This window comes from Chlamydotis macqueenii, chromosome 2 (genome assembly GCF_036417535.1).
Source record: "Chlamydotis macqueenii isolate bChlMac1 chromosome 2, bChlMac1.mat, whole genome shotgun sequence".
NCBI lineage: Eukaryota > Metazoa > Chordata > Aves > Otidiformes > Otididae > Chlamydotis > Chlamydotis macqueenii.
In genome coordinates, this window is record NC_141557.1 from 142,453,138 (window position 1) to 142,470,644 (window position 17,507).

Here is a 17,507-nt window from a genome sequence, read left to right on the forward strand (position 1 = left end):
GGTGCCTGTGGATGGGGATGAACAGCAGCTATTGATAAGGGTGGAGGTATCTCGCTAGGATTGGGCTGACTTCTTAGAGGCCTTCATGCATCTGCCCCACCAGTTGCTGCTGTAGCCAACAGTTTGGCAGCTCTGCAGAGAAATCATAGAATCTTTAAGTTTGGAAAAGACCTCTAAGATCATCAAGTTCAATTGTCAATGCAACACCACCATACCTGCTAAACCAAGTCCCAAAGTGCCACGTCTGTGCATTTTTTGAATACCTCCAGGGATAGGGACTCCTCCACTTCCCTGGGCAGCCTGTTGTAAGAGAGTTAAAAATTTTATGTTGAGGGATCAAACCCCAGTCTCCTGTGTGACAGGCAGGGTTACTCACAACTATACTAATGAGGAGATGGAAAGTCTCCTGCAGGCATTGCCACCTCTTTCACATGTCTAAAGCCTCTTGATCCTTTACCAGTTGGGTAGCAGGGTGGGCCAAGAGCTGCTCTAGTCCTTTTCCATGTCCTCGGTGGGCCTGTCAGTGACTGTTTGCACAGTGTTATTTCTGTCTGCCTTCCCCAGTGCCACTTCAGCTGTAAGGTGACACGTGCTGCCTTTTGCTTGCAGCAGTCTGGGAATGAGGTGCTGGGGGAAGGGGGAGGAGGAAGAGATGCCATTGCATATGCCTCTGATAAGGAGGTGGATACATCCTTCTCTTTATCAGAGGCATGTGTGAAGGAGAAGAAAAGCAAATGTGAGTCCTTGGCTGCCTGTGGTGTTACAGTACAATAACATGGCTTGTGAGCTCCCTACAGCCCCCAGCTTCTCATGGTGAAGATTTCTCCAGTGTGATGGAGGTGCTGGGGATGTATCTGTTTCTGTTCGGCCTGGCACCTGTGTGAGCAGTGGGTGAAAGCTCATGCCAGATTGTCCCATCGAGTAGTGAGAAGTTACTTCTGTGCTACAGCAAGCAATGAACTGTTGAGAAAGTGTCTCTCCTTTGACTCTTTGATCTCACTAGCAGGAGGAGACAGGATGTTTAAAGTGCCAAGGATTTGGGTGGAGATTTTTGAGGGATGGAGGAGAGACTGTGGGAGGCGGTGCATGCAGAAAGAGGCTCCTGTAGTAACATAATTAGCTTTGTTAAGAGAGCCCTTTCTTATATTTCAGTATCTTGCACTTGGAGGAAGGAAGAGGTGATCATAAAGTAATAGGGTAAAGGAATTGGCTTCTTTCCTTACCAGCTGCCTCGTTGATCCTTTAGAATTTGCATATTTTTAAAATACTGTTTAGAAGCAAGTTGTTTTTCTTGCTTTCTTGCCTCTCAGATTGGCCTGTCTCTCAGAATAAATTTAAATGAAGAGTAAATAAAAATAAATAAAATTAATTTAATTAAGATGCATACATATATCTACAGGGCAAAAACCTGCAACTACTCAGGTTATAATTGTTTTAGATATTTTATCTTCATAAAAATAAATAACTGAACAAAAATGTCACAAAAGAAACATGCCTCTGGGGAAGACAAGAGCTATTTCCCATAAATACTTAGGAATGAAATATCACCTTTTTTCCAGAATGGATTTTTATGTATATCTTTTAAAAAATCTTAAGTACTACTTTTCCTAATACAATAATGATTTATTCTGAATAATAATAGTAATTATTATTATTATTAATTATAATTTTATGCTTTCAAGCTGTAGTAAAGATGATAGCTATAGAAGTGAATTTAAACTGGTTTTCCATTTTGCATGTGCACTGATCTTTCCAGAAGCAGTAATTTTACAGAAAATTGCTCTGGATCAAAATTTACGGCAGATGATGGATGCTAAGTATATAGAAAGCTGGCTACACAGTGAAAGCTTCCCAAACATGAACAAACTAAGGCTGCCACCCAGTTTTCCATTGTTCTTTTGAACTGTCTCTGGTTTGTGGCTCAGACTCTTAGGTCGTTTGTTTCTAGTGCTGTGCCTGACTTGTGCTGGTCTGCGCTCCTGTGTTACTGAGAGTTCATTCAGAAGATCCTGTCCTCCTTGTGAACACGTCTGTGTGACAGAACCGACTTATGCAGATTTTCTAGGGACTAATCCAGTCTATTTGAAGTTCAGGAAAGCATTTGATAATGCATTGCACTGAAAACTGTTAAAATGACTAATTTCTCTAAAATCCATTCACTTTTTTGTGATGTAAGAGACAATGTCAGTCAGCCACGTACAAGTCAGATGACTGAGTTGAAGCCCATGAAGCTGCATTTATCCACCTCATCACCTGCAGTTCTTACTTCTGTTTTAGATTTTAGTGTTTCCAGTTGGTCATACGACACTGACAAACTGCTTGGCTGGCCATGAGACAATCTATGTCTCATTTTTATGAGATACGGGCAAGAAGTCGATGGATGTGGTTACTTTTCATTTTGTTGGATTTGGGAGGCTGAAGGTGTCAGTTTATTATCCCCTCTTAGCATGGGAATTAACTTCATAAGTCGCATGGTTTTCTAATTTATATACAATAACTCTACTTCCACCTAACCAATAGCATAGCTAGCCCAGGTCTGCAAAGAGTGCAAAACTTATGCACGCAACAGTGTGGCTCCTTGCAGAGCTTCCTCAGGTGTAACAGGGTCAGCTTTGAGCCAAAGGCATTGTGCCATGTAGCTGTGTTCCTGGGTGGACTCAGAGCAGGATCAGCAGCCATGTAGAAACGGCACCTGGCTGGGCTGGTGCTGGTCTGTGCAAAGCCTTTGCATCCACAGAGCTGGCTTTCTTGCCATGCCAGTAACTCTGCGATGGTAAAGGGCATCGAATGCTCTGGTGTTCTCCTAGTATTAGCATGGCTTGGGTTCAGAAAAGGGGAATTGAGTGTCTTGTGGGGAAGAGGACTGGTTGTCCCTTCCAGGCTGAGTTGGCAATGGCAGGTAAATCTCTAACTGCAGACTGTATGGCTTTCTAGCACAGAAATGTCTCTTGCTTTAATCTGTTCATCCTGTAGCACCTTATTTAAAATACTTAAATACTCAGTGGAACAAGGATTCCCAGTTTTTCTCCCAAGAGCATACCAGTCACTGAGCTATTGACTTAAGCTCTTTGGTTTTTGTTTCTTAAGATTGCTGAAATTTTTTTTATAGGCTGGCAAAGGAGGTGCCTGAACATAGATCCCTGAGTAGTCTGTTGCATAAAAGCTGCTTTGGAGCCTGGTGTTAGTTGTCTAACTTTTGGAGATACGTACAACTTGATTCCTGCTCCTCTTGAGCATTTTCTTCTGGCTGGGAGGTTATCTCTGTTTCCTGAATACTGTGAATATTGTTCTTGGTTACCTCTCTGTTTGGACATTGGATAGGGAAGCTGCTTTTGAGGACTTGTGATGTGCCTGAAAGTTAGGCATCACAAGTTGTTGTTGCAATAGCCAGTCCCCTTTGTGGATCTGGCTCTCGATTGCTTTATTTCATGGCGTGGAAGAGTGACAGAAGATTGCTTGAGAAGATCAATCCTGTCATGACTGAGATTGTCCTGATTTAGTTTGTGAGAAGTAGGCAAGGAAGAAAGGATGATGTGGGGTTACTTCTCTGGTAACTTGGGTGGTGCTCTTCCACTAAAGTGCATCTCCACGCTGACAAAGACAGGGAAACCCTGAATCTCGTCTGACGCTTTTTGGAACCAGAGCAATAATGACTTCTGCTGGAATTCCCTTTGAATGAGGAGCTTTTTTATAGATAACAGGCACTCTATCAACAGTATTACTGGTAATCTTCTAACCTGTATTCTGCATAAAAAAGTTCAGTAATAAATCCATTTACTCTTGTAATAAATGACAAATACATGAAGAACTTAAGATTATTTTGAGGTGGTTCTGCTACCGCAGTCCAGATGTAATGAGGCTCTGTCTAGACTTGAGATGTTTGAGGGCCTACTGTATACTTTCATTCAGTTAACTTATATTTGACAGTCTTTTATGGTGTCTATAGTATACATGGAGATAAAACCGTATATAATTGAAAGCTTTATATAAATAGTTTAGTTCTGTAATGCTTGGGAAAACTCTCTCATGTTTGTTTTGGACTGTAAATTGCAGAGGCTGGAATATCTATAATTTAGGTCAAGCTATAATTTAGGTTAGAACCACAAAATGCAATGAATCTTGCTAATAAGCGATTTTGGAAAGTATTAGAGTTCCTGCACTTTACTTTGTTTCAGAGTAGCTTCTTAGTGAGATGCAGTATTTCTGTTTATATTGTTTCTAATCTTTGTTACAGTTAAAAAAATGTAAGGATATATGTATTTTTATTTGATGTGTAAGAAATACTTGAAGGGAAAACATGAAACTAAGTTATTTTACTACAGAAAGAAGTTCTGCAGGTGCAGTTAATGCAAAACAATTGAGAGCCCATACAAGTAAAAAGTAGAATAGCCTTTCTGTGTATGTGTATAATGGCAAGTTTAGTGCCCAGTTGTGGTGGTAAGAGTGTTTTTTTGGGGTTTTTGTTTTTTGGTTTGGTTTGGTTTTTTTAGAAGTGAGTGAGTGTCTTGCTGCCCTGTGAAAACCTTCCTCCATGTGCCTTGTCCTTACCCTGGTTGGATTTCTCATTAATAGTCCCGTCAACTTTGAAGAGCTAGTATGAGGGTTCACAACTCAATACGCTTTAAAGTATATTGTGTATATAGGTGTAGGGGTGAATGATGGTGAAGAGTTTGCAAATATACTTTGTTGCAAATTTATTGAACGTTTAGATGATGAGTAGTTAAGTTCACTGACCAGTTGCACAGCCTGAGATCTGAACTGATGCCTAGCTAGTTTAGCTTGAGGTGAGTGATGAGGGTCTGGCCCCCGGGATCGGCGCTGCGTGGGCATCTGACTGCTGGCCCGTCAGTCCCCTAGCCACTGGAGTTTACAGCTCAGCTTTAAAGATCAGCTGCCATCTGACTTTGCCTTCTAAATTATGATGCTTGAGGTGCTGATGGTTCAGCAGCTCCCACATCTGTATGACTGTGGGAGAAGCAGACTGCTGGGAACAGTTCAGCTTATCAGCTCTTGCAAGTTAAGCTGTCCCCGTGCTTTGTTCAGAGCCCTAAAATAACTTATTGCCTTTGAAAATCCAAGAGAATGCATTGCCTTTGCTGTTCGGCTGAAGGACAAAGATGAAAGCTCCTATCTTTGCAAACATCTTTCATTGCAGAACAGCATTGTTTGCTCCCCTTGGTTGTTTACTACATTTTTCTTTTCTTCCCGGCACCTCCCTGCCCCCAGCTCCTTGAACTCCAGATTGTCCTTGAGTGGGAAACTTAAACTATTTGTGTCTTTTAAACTACTCCTGTAGCCTGATTTCTACTCTGACCAAAGATTTCGAAGATTACCTCTGTGAACAGTAGATTAATTAAATTTTAAAAACATTTGACAAACTTTTAAGTTAAACGTGATTGTATTTGCTTTAATTGTGTTTTGAAAGTAATTATTTTAATAAGTCAAATTCATGTGCTTCTAATCGTTTTCTTTTAGCTCTGTCGAATTAGCATGCACGAATGCATATTAAATTTATATATATTCATGTCTAAAATGTTTTATTCCTATAAGTGAATTTTAGTCCTGAAAAAGGTTTATCTTGGGGGAGTTACTCATATAATTTTAACTGAGATAGGAAAATACAGATTATGACTGATACTTGCTGCTGGAAGCAATGGTCGATTATTGCCCACAGCTCAGCTCATGACATGGAGTGTTTGGGCCCCCTCTCAATCAATGGCAAATTAGTTCATACCATCCTGACTGGTAGTTTAAAGGATGGCTGACATTGCACTAATGTGCATAAGCTGCATCCATATTTCTGTTTTGCAGCTCTGCTGTTGAAGTAGCAGCTTCTAGCAGACATGTAGCAACAAGACACTGACACTTAAACTGCTTTAGCCTCCTGCAAAGTATTTTTTAAATCCTTGCATACCAACTTAAAAATGTCTTTAACTTGCCTTTGATCTAAATCCGTCAATATAGCATCCAGTTGGAAGAACCTGGTCTTTTGTCAGCATTGCTTTGAATCTAATAAAACCTGAGAATTTCATCCTTCATTTAGTTTCATGTGTTAGGACATTTATTTATCGTGACTTAATTAATTGCGCATGAATTAGGAGTCAGAGTTTCTTGGCAGCTAATTCACTGTGGCCATGAGCAAATTACCACCCTTGCCAGCCCATCTGGGAATTGTATGAAGGCATTAATCTCTCTGCGTATGATGCTAATCTTGTTCCATCCGGTCGAGAATAGCTCTATTGAAGCAATAGTGTAGGATTAAATCAACCGTGCCGTACTTGTTTCATCATTTTCAACTGAAACAGATTATCATTATAAAAGTGGCTAAAGATACAGTGAAGATTAATTGTTAGTATAGCTTTGTGAGTGTAAAGACTAATTACTGCCTCTTCTTTTAAGACCGTTTGTATGCACAATGGTTGACAGTGGCCATGATTCCTACATATCGCATATGCAAGTGTATATATAAAATATATTGTGTTTAGGTTTTCAGGTTGTACTTTAATTCTATAATGGTACTTACTGGACAGTAGTTGTGTTAGAGTCTGGTGCTGTAAACTATTAATCATTAAGGTGAGATCCTATTTCCTGTAAAGCAGGTAAATAGTTTAATGAATAACAATGTGTATCTTTAATGTAGACAGGATCTGGGGTGCACAGTGTAGAGTGATTGTAGAAATTGAGATTTAAGCTCATGTTCGCTTCCACGATTGAAATACACAGTTATGAAGTGGCAAGGTTGTAATGTTGCTTTAGGTCACAAGATTCATATCGAATCATGAAACAGGTACCATTGCTTAACAGTGTGACAGCTGGTGTCTCTCATTGTTTAACTTAGTTAACTTCAGTGTTAATTATGTTAACTAAGCTAAATGTTTTAACTTGGTAGCTAGACCTCAGTGGTTAGAGAGCAACAACCTACTCTCCTTAAATAACTGGCTCCAGTGGCTGAACAAAGACTCTTATGCTCTTTATATCTCAACATTTCAAGATATTTCTTGTATCTTAAGATCAAGGTTTGCCATAGCTGATTGCAGCAAAGACCTCAATATTTTGATCCACCATTTTCTATATTTAAATATTTCTGTGACATTAATCAGCAGAGTACAGGAGAACATTTTCACTTAGTTGTTTTGCCATCCGTTAGTAATTACCATACATCCCAACCTAGAGACACCTGATCGTCTCCAGAGTAAAACTGAGATGAGGTAGGACAGAGCATCTGCACTGTCTGCCTGGAATAATGAGTTTGTTTCTGTTGTGTCTTGGACTTGTAAGCCTGCCCAGCACAAAACAGAGAAGCATGCTGAGTGTGAGATTCACATGTTCTAGGCTACAATTTACTTGTTGGCAAGCATGTTTAAGAGTGTGTTTGCACCTAGGCATTTATTCTGTACTCTGCATCATTTATTTTCACTCATCTCAGTTGTGTTATTGCTCATAGGACCACACCATAACATGATTTCTGAGATAGTCTGGCTTTTTGCCTCTGGCTAAAATATAACATAGATATACATTGTAAAGAGTCTACAATTTACTGACTAAGGTGTTGGTGTTTTGCTCAGTGCAGAGGATATTCCTCTCACTGGCTAGTGCTGCTCTACTCCCTTTGATTGTTTGACCGTATTTACAGTCCACAGTGGGTACCTGTGTGCTTCACGGGGTTCAGTTCCGGCTGTTTTGCCCTGGGAGGTCTCTGTACAGGGCACATGCCACTCGTACTCTGCACTGACAACACAGTAGGAAGTTTGCATTTCACAACCCTCAGTTCTTCGCTGCTATTCCTTGAGGCAGCACTTCTCCTGTTGTTACAGACTACATCATCTTTGGCTTTACAGTTGTGATTAGTTTGTTGGAGGTTTTTTTGGTAGTTATTTGTTAGTGTGTTCTAGTTTGTCTAATATTTACCAGGGTTTTTTTCCAATTGGCAGAAAGATGGGAATTTATATTTTTTGAACTTGTGTTTGCTTTGTGAGACTCCGTTCTTGGTTTTGAAACAGCCTGGTTTCACTCTGTTTTTAGCATTGCCATCAGCAAATTTGCAAGTTTTCATCTCTGTCCTTCATATGACAGGGCAATGGTTGCTAATGCTAGAAATGTGAAGAATGCCTTGGTTTCCTGGAAAAGCCCTTTTCACATGATTCTGCCACTTGCAGATCCTGAACTTCCTGAAGAGGAGAGGACTGTGGTACTAGATTCTGAGTTTAATCCCAGACTTGGACACTCAAGACATCAGCGTGTGCATGTGTGCAGGTTACCCAACGAAGCACTTGGGTAAAACATGATTGGTGGTTGGGACACCCATTGTCCAGATAATGCAGCAATTGATTCTTAGTGTCAGTGAGCTTGTGATCTCAGCTTTACACTTTTTGTTAACAGGCCACACAGCTGGAGGAGCAAATACTTCAGTTTTGGTGAGATTTTGCTGTTAATGGTCCATCAGGAAATGCAGACCTGTTATTTTCTATAATGAAACATTTCCAAATTGGCTAACTGGAAGTGAAGCCCACATTTAAAGTTACATAATTGTTAGCAGAGTCCCAGGCACAATTTACATCCTTTTTTGCTGTTCTTAAATGGTAGAAGTAGGCAGTTTCTAAAAATAAATCTGTTTTACAGATCCTATTTGTGTCTGCTTGAGGCAAAGTTTTACGTTTTATAGAGTTGTTTTGGTTGAGGGAAATCATTGCCTGTAAAACCTACTAAAGTTTTTTTTTTTTTTTTTATGGACTCAGTAAGTTTTTTTGAAAGGGGTGATTCAGCGTACATATTCAACTTCAGTTTTCAAAAAGGCTTTGACATGGTCATAACCTATGTTTTTTAAATAAACTATGCTGGTAACTCAACAGGAACTTTCTTTTCCAGTGCCTACCTAAAGAACAAGAAGAAAAGTATGAATGAATGTATGTTTTGTCACAAAGTAGCATATGAAATCATTAGCAGATAGTTTGGTCATACAGGAAGTAAATTACTAGAGTGGTTCCCCATGTCATCTGTACTGAAACCTCTGACGCATAACTAACTCATAAATGACCTGGAAGAGGGATGGCTCATGAATTTACTAAGGAAAAAAAACAAACTAATGAGTTGCAGAAAAGTCTTGTGATTGATATAATTGGACAATAAAATGGTAGGTGAAATTTAGGGAGTCCTGACTTTCTTCACCAGACACCACTTATTTTCTGTATCAAGGGAGCAAACTTATGATATGTACCCTTATTAGCTATGTTGGAAAATGCTATTTAAAAATTGTTAGTTGCTAGTCAAAATAGCTAGGAAGATATCTCTTCAGATAAAACTGATTTCATAGATAAGAATATTGGGTTTTTTTTGTTTTTTTTTTTTTTTTTTTTTAACTCTTACTTTCTGGAGAAAATATTGCTCTTTTACCTGAGTCTGTGAAAGTTCTTAACTGGCACCCCAAAACTCACTGTAGAAAATTAATTTTATTTTTTATTAACTGAGTGATAAAAAGGAAGAATTCATAACAGTCAAAACAATTTCTACAAGACTTAATTTCAAAAGTAAACTCAATTTCTATAGGAGTTTTATATGACTACGCAGGCTGTTATGAATTCTTATAATCTATAATAATCTTATATTATAATCTTATATTATAATAAGATTATATATTATATTATCTGTATTTTATCGTAAGTGCCAGGAACAAAAGAGCTAACATAAATTAAATTTTGGAGCAAATAAAATGTAATTGAAAGAAAACAAGCATCATAATTGTGCAAAGGAAATTTAGTTCATTTAGGGTTAACTCCTGACTATTTTTTTTCATCTGAAGCTGCATAGCATTTAGGAAATAATCCAAATCCCAGAACTGGAGCACGTTATACCAGAGCTATACTTCTCTCCTTGTCATAAAATAGTCAAGTCTTGGGTTCCTGCAAAGGCGGCTCCAGAGCAGACATCCAGAGGGGGGATCAGACTTCTGTGCGCCTGCTGTAATGGCATCTGCAGATGCAGGACGCAGCTGGAGTGCGGTGAAGGATGGTGCCAACATTTTTTTGGATCTTTCATGAAGCGTTTTTCTGTTATTCTTACTCTGCCTTATCTTCTTCCTTCCCGCCTTCCCCACACATTCCTATGTTTATTGTTGAGGTCCCTTGAGGATTTGTAGATATTCCATTTTGAAGAGGAAAACTTATCAATGTCTTTCCTTTTAAACTGCATGCTCAGTAGTAAGACTTGCTTTTATAGGGTATGGCTTGTATATATATTTGGGATACTGACCAAAATAAGGATACTATTCTGGGCTCAGAAGTTAATCCTTCCTTTACCAGTCATTGGTTGAATATTTGAGATACATAGCTGTTGATGACAAATAATTAAATACAATTCTTACTAAATAAAGATCTTACTAAAAGTTCCGCCTTCTTCGGAAATTTTGTGTAGTGTCTCTATCAGCACATTTCAAAGTGTGTTAACTATTATTTCAGCTTTCCTGAGGCATGAATTTGACTGTTTACATGTGATACAGAGATTCCTTTTTCCTGAAATGCAAAAAGCATTTCATCAAAAAGCCTGTGTGAAAAGAGCTGGCAGTGCCCAGCAGCTCATGGCCCTGGCTGATCTGTGATTTGGACTCCACATGTCCATAGTCACCAACAAGTCATCAGCGTGTGGTTGGCTTCTTGAGTTTTATTTCTGCCTGTGCCCGCTAACACAAGGGCCAGCTTATGCATCCCTGCTCCCTTCTTGACTTAATGTTTTACCCTATTTAAAAAAAATCTTAGACTTCCATAATACCTTTCAGATTTCTAATATTGTAAATCAAGAAATATCAGGTTTAAATAGTTACAGATTTGCCAAGATTCTGGGGCAGGGGCTGGGCTGGAAGTACTAACGGAGCTTCTCACTGTTCAGGCCGCTGCGCTTTGCTGTTTCACAACTGCTGAACAAACGCTGTTTTCCAGTGTCTTTTCAAACCTGTGGGGGAACAAATGTGAGCCGTAGTGATGAAAGTTGGTTTTGATGCCTTGAATTACCTTTTTTAACATTACTAACCAAGAGCCTTTTTCTTCCCTGTAGCCTTTTCTTACGCTTATGAATCTTCACTGTTCACCAGACATCCACACGTTTCTGTGCAAAGCCTTTGTCCCTGCCTGCCTGGAGCAAGTCCACGTGATTCACCCTTGTCGAAGCCTCTGTGAGAAAGTGTATTCTGACTGTAAGCAGCTGATGGATACTTTTGGAATCACATGGCCTGAAGAGCTGGAATGTACCAGGTGGGGTGTTTGTCATGTTGACAGGCGTGGGGGTGATATTTTCATATTTAAGGTAGACTGAGTTGGGAATCTGAGGCAGAATGTTAAATGTGACCTTGCTGTAGTTTCCTCATCACTGGTGATGAGTGCTTATGCGTAGGACTATTTTTTGATTAAAACTTTTTCATTATTCAAATAATCACTTGCGTTTCCTGCTTTTTTACAACAAAAATCTGCAGTAGTTCTTTTCACTATTCAGATGCCTGCCAGAAATGACTTTTTACTCTAAGTTTCTTAAAATTATTAAATGTTATAGCATAGACTTTGCTTTGGTTTCTGATCTCTAAACTGGGGATGATCACACTTACTTCACAGGGGTTTTATAAATAATTGCTCATAAAATAATGAAATATAAAATATTCTATATTTGAATGGACACAGAGCATTAAATAGCAGAAGCTTTGTCTTACTCCTAACTGCTTAAATGTGCAAATTCAATCTTGTGTTGCTCTTCCTGCAGTGCCTGCCAAAAGTCTCTTTTTTTTTTTTTTTTTTTTGTAAATTTCACCTTTTTCTCAAAGATGTTCACATGTCTATTCCAGACAGAAGACACCTAATACTACATTTGGGGAAACGATGAGTCTGTACACATTAAATGGAAACTACTGAAAACACTCTGGTATAGTTGTCTTGAGAGTCTGACCTTCAACTGCAGATATTTATAAATGATTAAGGCCAGATGGGTGTGTGGTTTTTTTTTTTTTTAAAACCCATCAGGGCAAGAAGTACAGGAAAGGAGCGGAGAGTAGAAACTCTAATTTTTCTAACCCCTGTGCAGTTGCTAATCTGGGATAGGGCTGAGGGAGAACTGGGACAGCAGTTCTGTGCCATGATCTCTGGTAGAAGTCCGTATTGGCGTGAATAAGACAAATGGCATTAAGGCCATTTCCCTTACTTCTGCAGAAAAATTGAAGTTGTGGGGTTTTAAAACAAGAAGGCACCAACTTTTCCCATCTAATGTGAGCTTCTATGCAACAACAGTGCCACTTGGCGCAGCAAATGTCTTCAAGAGTTGTTTTGAAAAATTAGGAAAATTACAAATGAATCCAGTTATTCAATATATATTTCAAATGACATTTTAAATCAAATGACATTTTTGCAGGAATCACTGAAGCTTTAAATTATTCTACTTCTGCTAGCATTTACTGAAAATGAACCTGCTCTGTTGATATGTGAAATGATGAATAGCCCCAGTAGCCGATACAGAGAAGTCCATGTAATAATGCAGGATGTTCTTACAGCAACAGACATCCTGCTGCTGGAGCCCATGGAAGAGGAGCTGGCGTGAGGATGGGCAGTAACTGTAATCCTGAGATTCATGCTCTTTTATTCTTACAGATATACATAAAGCCTGTTAAGGCATGGGTAAATAAAGTTCGCACTGTTCCCATGCGTACTGGTCTGGCCCATGGTTAATGAAAGAATCTGCTACAGAATCAGTTTTCTTAATGATTAGTCTGGATTTATTTGGACAGCATGATGATGCAGAGAAACAAAGAAGTGAAGGGTTTTTTTAGCTCAAGCTGAGCTTGCAAACTGGTGTTTAGCGACTCTTGTAATAGCATTTGACAAAGAATGTTTTGAGATAACAGAAACTTTAAAAGCTAGAATGCAAAACTTGTTATTTTTAAATACATGCTTAAACTTGGAATGCGTATAAATATAAATCCCATTTTGAGTAAATGCTTACCTGTTTGAGTTGTACTTACATAATCTAATTTGAAGATTTGTCCAACACTGCTAATACTATATTAACCATATAAAAAGGTCACATATTGTGTCGAATTAAACCCTTGGGCAATTGAATGTTGAGCGATTTTTAAGTGAACATTTTTGAGCTAGAAAAACGATTGCTAAAATAGTGATCATTTTTTATAATGCTTATATTTTTTGCTTTTGCCTTTTCTCAGGTAGTTTTATTGTTGTCGACAATGAAATATCACTATAACACAGAAAAGTACAGTAATAATCATATACTACTAATCCGTTAATTCTAGTTACCGTCAGCTTGCTTTCTTCATTTCTTGGTTGCAGCTTGCATTTTGACAAGATTGTTTGCTGTCTCCAACAGTCTATTGTTATCCAGATTTAAAAAAAACAACTGCTGTAAATATTTTTGTTTATGTATATAAAAGTTTAGTAGAATTTAAGACTGTAAAAGGACAATTGCAATTTGAGTAGTGTTTCATACGCAGTGAAACAATGTGTAGGGAACGGCAGTTACATAGCTGTGTTTGAATACACAGCTGAAACTGAAAATAGAAGTCTGTTTTTTAAGAGATCACCTGTTTTTTTTTTTTTTCACATAATGCACATTTTGCGTTATTTATAAAATTTAAGAGTGCTTGGAATCACTTTTTTTTAAATTATTTCTAAGAAATAATTATAGCTGAGGATGAGGGGTATAAAGATATTTCCTCTTCTGTTTATTTTTGTAGACTAGTCAATTGTGATGAGACTGTTCCTGCCACTGCTGCTGTAACCACAAACATACATGGAACTCAGAAGACCCCAGGCCAGACCCGAAGGGATTATGGATTCTGGTGTCCGCGACACCTACACACTACCAATGGACAAGGCTACAAGTTTCTAGGAATTGATCAGTGTGCACCTCCATGTCCCAATATGTACTTCAAAAGTTATGAATTGGATGTTGCTAAAAGCTTCATTGGAATAGTTTCAATCTTTTGCCTTTGTGCTACGCTTTTCACGTTCCTGACTTTTCTGATTGATGTAAAAAGGTTTAGGTACCCAGAGAGGCCGATCATATATTACTCCGTCTGTTACAGTATAGTTTCTCTAATGTACTTTATCGGATTTTTACTTGGGAACAGAACTGCCTGTAACAAGGCAGATGATAAGTTAGAAATTGGTGAAACAGTTGTTCTTGGCTCCCAAAACAAAGCCTGTACTGTTCTCTTCATGGTTTTGTATTTTTTCACTATGGCGGGAACTATATGGTGGGTGATTCTTACAATCACTTGGTTCCTTGCAGCAGGAAGAAAATGGAGCTGTGAAGCTATTGCGCAAAAGGCCATGTGGTTCCACGCAGTTGCGTGGGGAATACCAGGTTTTCTAACCATTATGCTCCTTGCAATGAACAAAGTTGAAGGGGACAACATCAGTGGAGTTTGTTTTGTGGGTCTCTATGATCTGGATGCCTCTCTGTACTTTGTGCTTTTGCCGTTGTGCCTTTGTGTTTTTTTCGGTCTCTCTCTTCTTTTAGCTGGTATTATTTCTTTAAATCATGTGCGACAAGTCATACAGCACGATGGCAGAAACCAGGAGAAGCTAAAGAAATTTATGATCCGAATAGGAGTTTTTAGTGGTTTATACTTGGTGCCACTTGTAGCGCTTCTTGGCTGTTACGTCTATGAACTGGTGAACCGGAAAATCTGGGAAACGACATGGGTTTTTGACCACTGTGACCAGTACCATATTCCTTGTCCTTATCAGGTAAGTAGCAATTTCCTTTATAAATAATACTAGAAAGTTAATTAGCAAAAACCCTTATGCATCACTGGATCTGCCATGCAGTTAGTAAATTATTTTCACATTAAGTAATCCGTTCAAGAACATGCAGTGATTAGTTGCTTTTTAAGTCAAAATCAGTGGTATCATACTTTTGCTTAATTGTTCATTAATCAAATTGATAGCACTCAGCAATTAAATTCCAACTCACAGCTGTAAAGGGAATATATAATCTTTACAATATTTGAACTTCATGTTACAAACTGTGTTGGGAGCAGGATAATTCTTCACAGTATCTGTTCCTAAAAGTAGTTCCTTAGTATTTGGATGCCTAGCTCAGTAGCAGAGTACTTAAGGTGAATTTGCATTGATTTCAGTGGAAGCTGAAATAATGATTCTTGAAAATTGAGTCTAAATTGGATTTAAAGTGTTGTTTATAACCATAGACTTAAAATAATTTTCATCTTTTTTTTTCTTCAGGGTGTAGAAGTGTAAAACACTTGACATTACAAAACAAATTTCCAGTATATTTTTTCCACGATAGCTGTCATTTGCAGGCTGTTTTTCAGTAATGTGAAGAAATCTTAAAAAAACCCCAAACAAAAAAAAAAAAAACAAACAAAAAAAAAAGAAAAAAAACACAAACAATCCAACAGCACTTTAAATTATGGAGGTGTTCATATTTAACATTTGATTCTTAAAAACACAACTTGCTTGGAAAGGCTTTTAAAGTAAATCTGCCCCTGTTCAGTACTCATCCATAGAAAGTACATAAAACTCCCTGCAATCGCAAGTAATTTGTGGTTTGTTTCTTTCCATTTAAAAACAAATATAAAAGACGACACTATCACTAAGAGAAATGCAGGTGTCTTGTGTCATCTTTCACTGTTTTGCACTTACCATCTATGTTTTTACTGCAATAAACTATTATTAAAAAGAGGAATAGAAACACAGGCATTATGGAATGATAAGGCTTGATGCTTCTACGTTCTTAAACATCCTCTATATCCTCTGTATTGCAGTCAGTGTAAGCTGAGAGTGGCATCACTCACCGACTTCTTGGTTGTTTTTGCTTCCATTACCATTCTTAATAAGTGCACTTTGTCTTCAGCAGGTTTTGCACTGAGCTCTGTTATCAACCTAAATGGTAGAAATTATACAAGGTTGAAAACGAGGCTTTTACGCTGCTAAAAAAACCAAACCATTATTTTGTAGTCCTTAAATGTAACAGCTTGGCATAATAAGACAGAAGGAGCATGTGTTCTCAACCTTTAACTGACCTATTGGAAAGAGTAAATAGCAACAAGGAATATTACACAAAGACATCCTTAATGGGATCTGTCCCTGTAATAAACAGCATGTGCTAACTGTGGAGTAGCTTAAAGTGGCGTGCTTGGCCTTGGCTTACCTGAGCTACCTTATAGACTTTTATTACATTGGCCAGATCAAAACCAAATAAAAAACTTCAGTTTAAGTAGCTAATGATACCTGACCATCAAAATAGTAACTTTCATAGATGGGACTGGCCGATAAGCCCGGTAATGTGAATGAAATTTGCAGTTTGGGAGCAGAAGATAATAATCTCTTACTGAGTAAAATGTCTCGACTCCTGTGATCCAGTTCTGCAAATAGGTGGATTAATTTTGCAGTAAACAGAAAACTACTATGTAGTTCCCTGCGGCTCCGTGAAGATGCTGTCTAATCTGATTAACTCCCAACTCGTCTACTTACTGTTTCTTTTAAGTTGAAGGGATAAATCTTATACATACAAACTGTCTCTGAAGAACATGGTTACTAATACTCTTACCCCCCCCAAATTATCTTTCCTTTCAATTTAAAAGAAAAATATTTCCTTCTGACTAATCTCCTCTCTGTGTATTGAGCTGTAGACATTAACCAGATCTGACTTGACTGTACATGTCTAACATTTGTTTGCAGTACAAGCCTCAACAAAGGGCAGCCGTAAGGAGAGAGTCTATCTTTTACATAATTTGTTTTCCTCGTTTAAAACATCAATTAACAAGCATATCTTCTTCTTTGCTTTTATTAAACTCTGTTATTTTCTAGGCAAAGGCACTAGCAAGACCAGAAATATTTTTGTTTCTGATGAAATATTTGCTGACACTAATTGTTGGCATATCTTCAGTCTTCTGGGTGGGAAGTAAAAAGACCTGTTCTGAATGGGCCAATTTCTTCAACAGAAACCGCAAAAGAGAGTAAGAACTATTTTTTTTTTTTATTCCTGTTTTTTGAAGTGTGTACTTGAAAATAAGTTGGATTTCAGACATGTTTCTTAAGTATAGCTCAAGTAATCAAAATGTTATCCTTTAGATGCTTTCTTTTTCGGTGTCTAAATGCTGCATGTGGGCATCAGCAAAATTCCATTGAAGTCTGGGGAAGTTTTACATATGCAATGACTTTTTGACAACATTCTCAGAAGACAGAAAATACGTTCTTCTGCTAGTTTGATCTCTTCGCAGAGCAGAAGGCATGTTGTGTTTAGCGTTGGCTAATACATCTCTGGTTTCCAGTCAAATGAGGGAAGATAATTTCAGACATCAACTGAAATCCTTTCATGTGTTCTGACTACTTCATTTGGCACACTACTTAACTGTGTTTACTGTCATGCAATAATAACATCCTCTGCTTTTGTCCTCTGCTAGGCTTGTCTTATTTTAAAATTACATGGAACCCTCCTTAGTATCACTTTTATTGTATTAATCTACGGTTCCTTATTTTTTTTCTGAAACAGAATAA

At 38.1% G+C, this 17,507-nt stretch overlaps 1 protein-coding gene across 3 annotated transcripts in view; it reads left to right on the plus strand.

Annotated features, from left to right (window-relative positions):
- FZD6 (frizzled class receptor 6) overlaps positions 1-17,507 on the plus strand; it is a 30,450-nt gene that overhangs the window by 9,183 nt on the left and 3,760 nt on the right. For 2 of the 3 annotated variants that reach the window (XM_086741127.1, XM_086741128.1), the window contains exons 3-5: positions 11,044-11,240; positions 13,718-14,735; positions 16,818-16,966. In XM_086741127.1, the coding sequence (XP_086597253.1) occupies positions 11,044-11,240; positions 13,718-14,735; positions 16,818-16,966 (1,364 nt within the window). The remainder of the gene's footprint in view (positions 1-11,043; positions 11,241-13,717; positions 14,736-16,817; positions 16,967-17,507) is intronic. The other variant, XM_086741129.1, reaches the window with a different exon arrangement.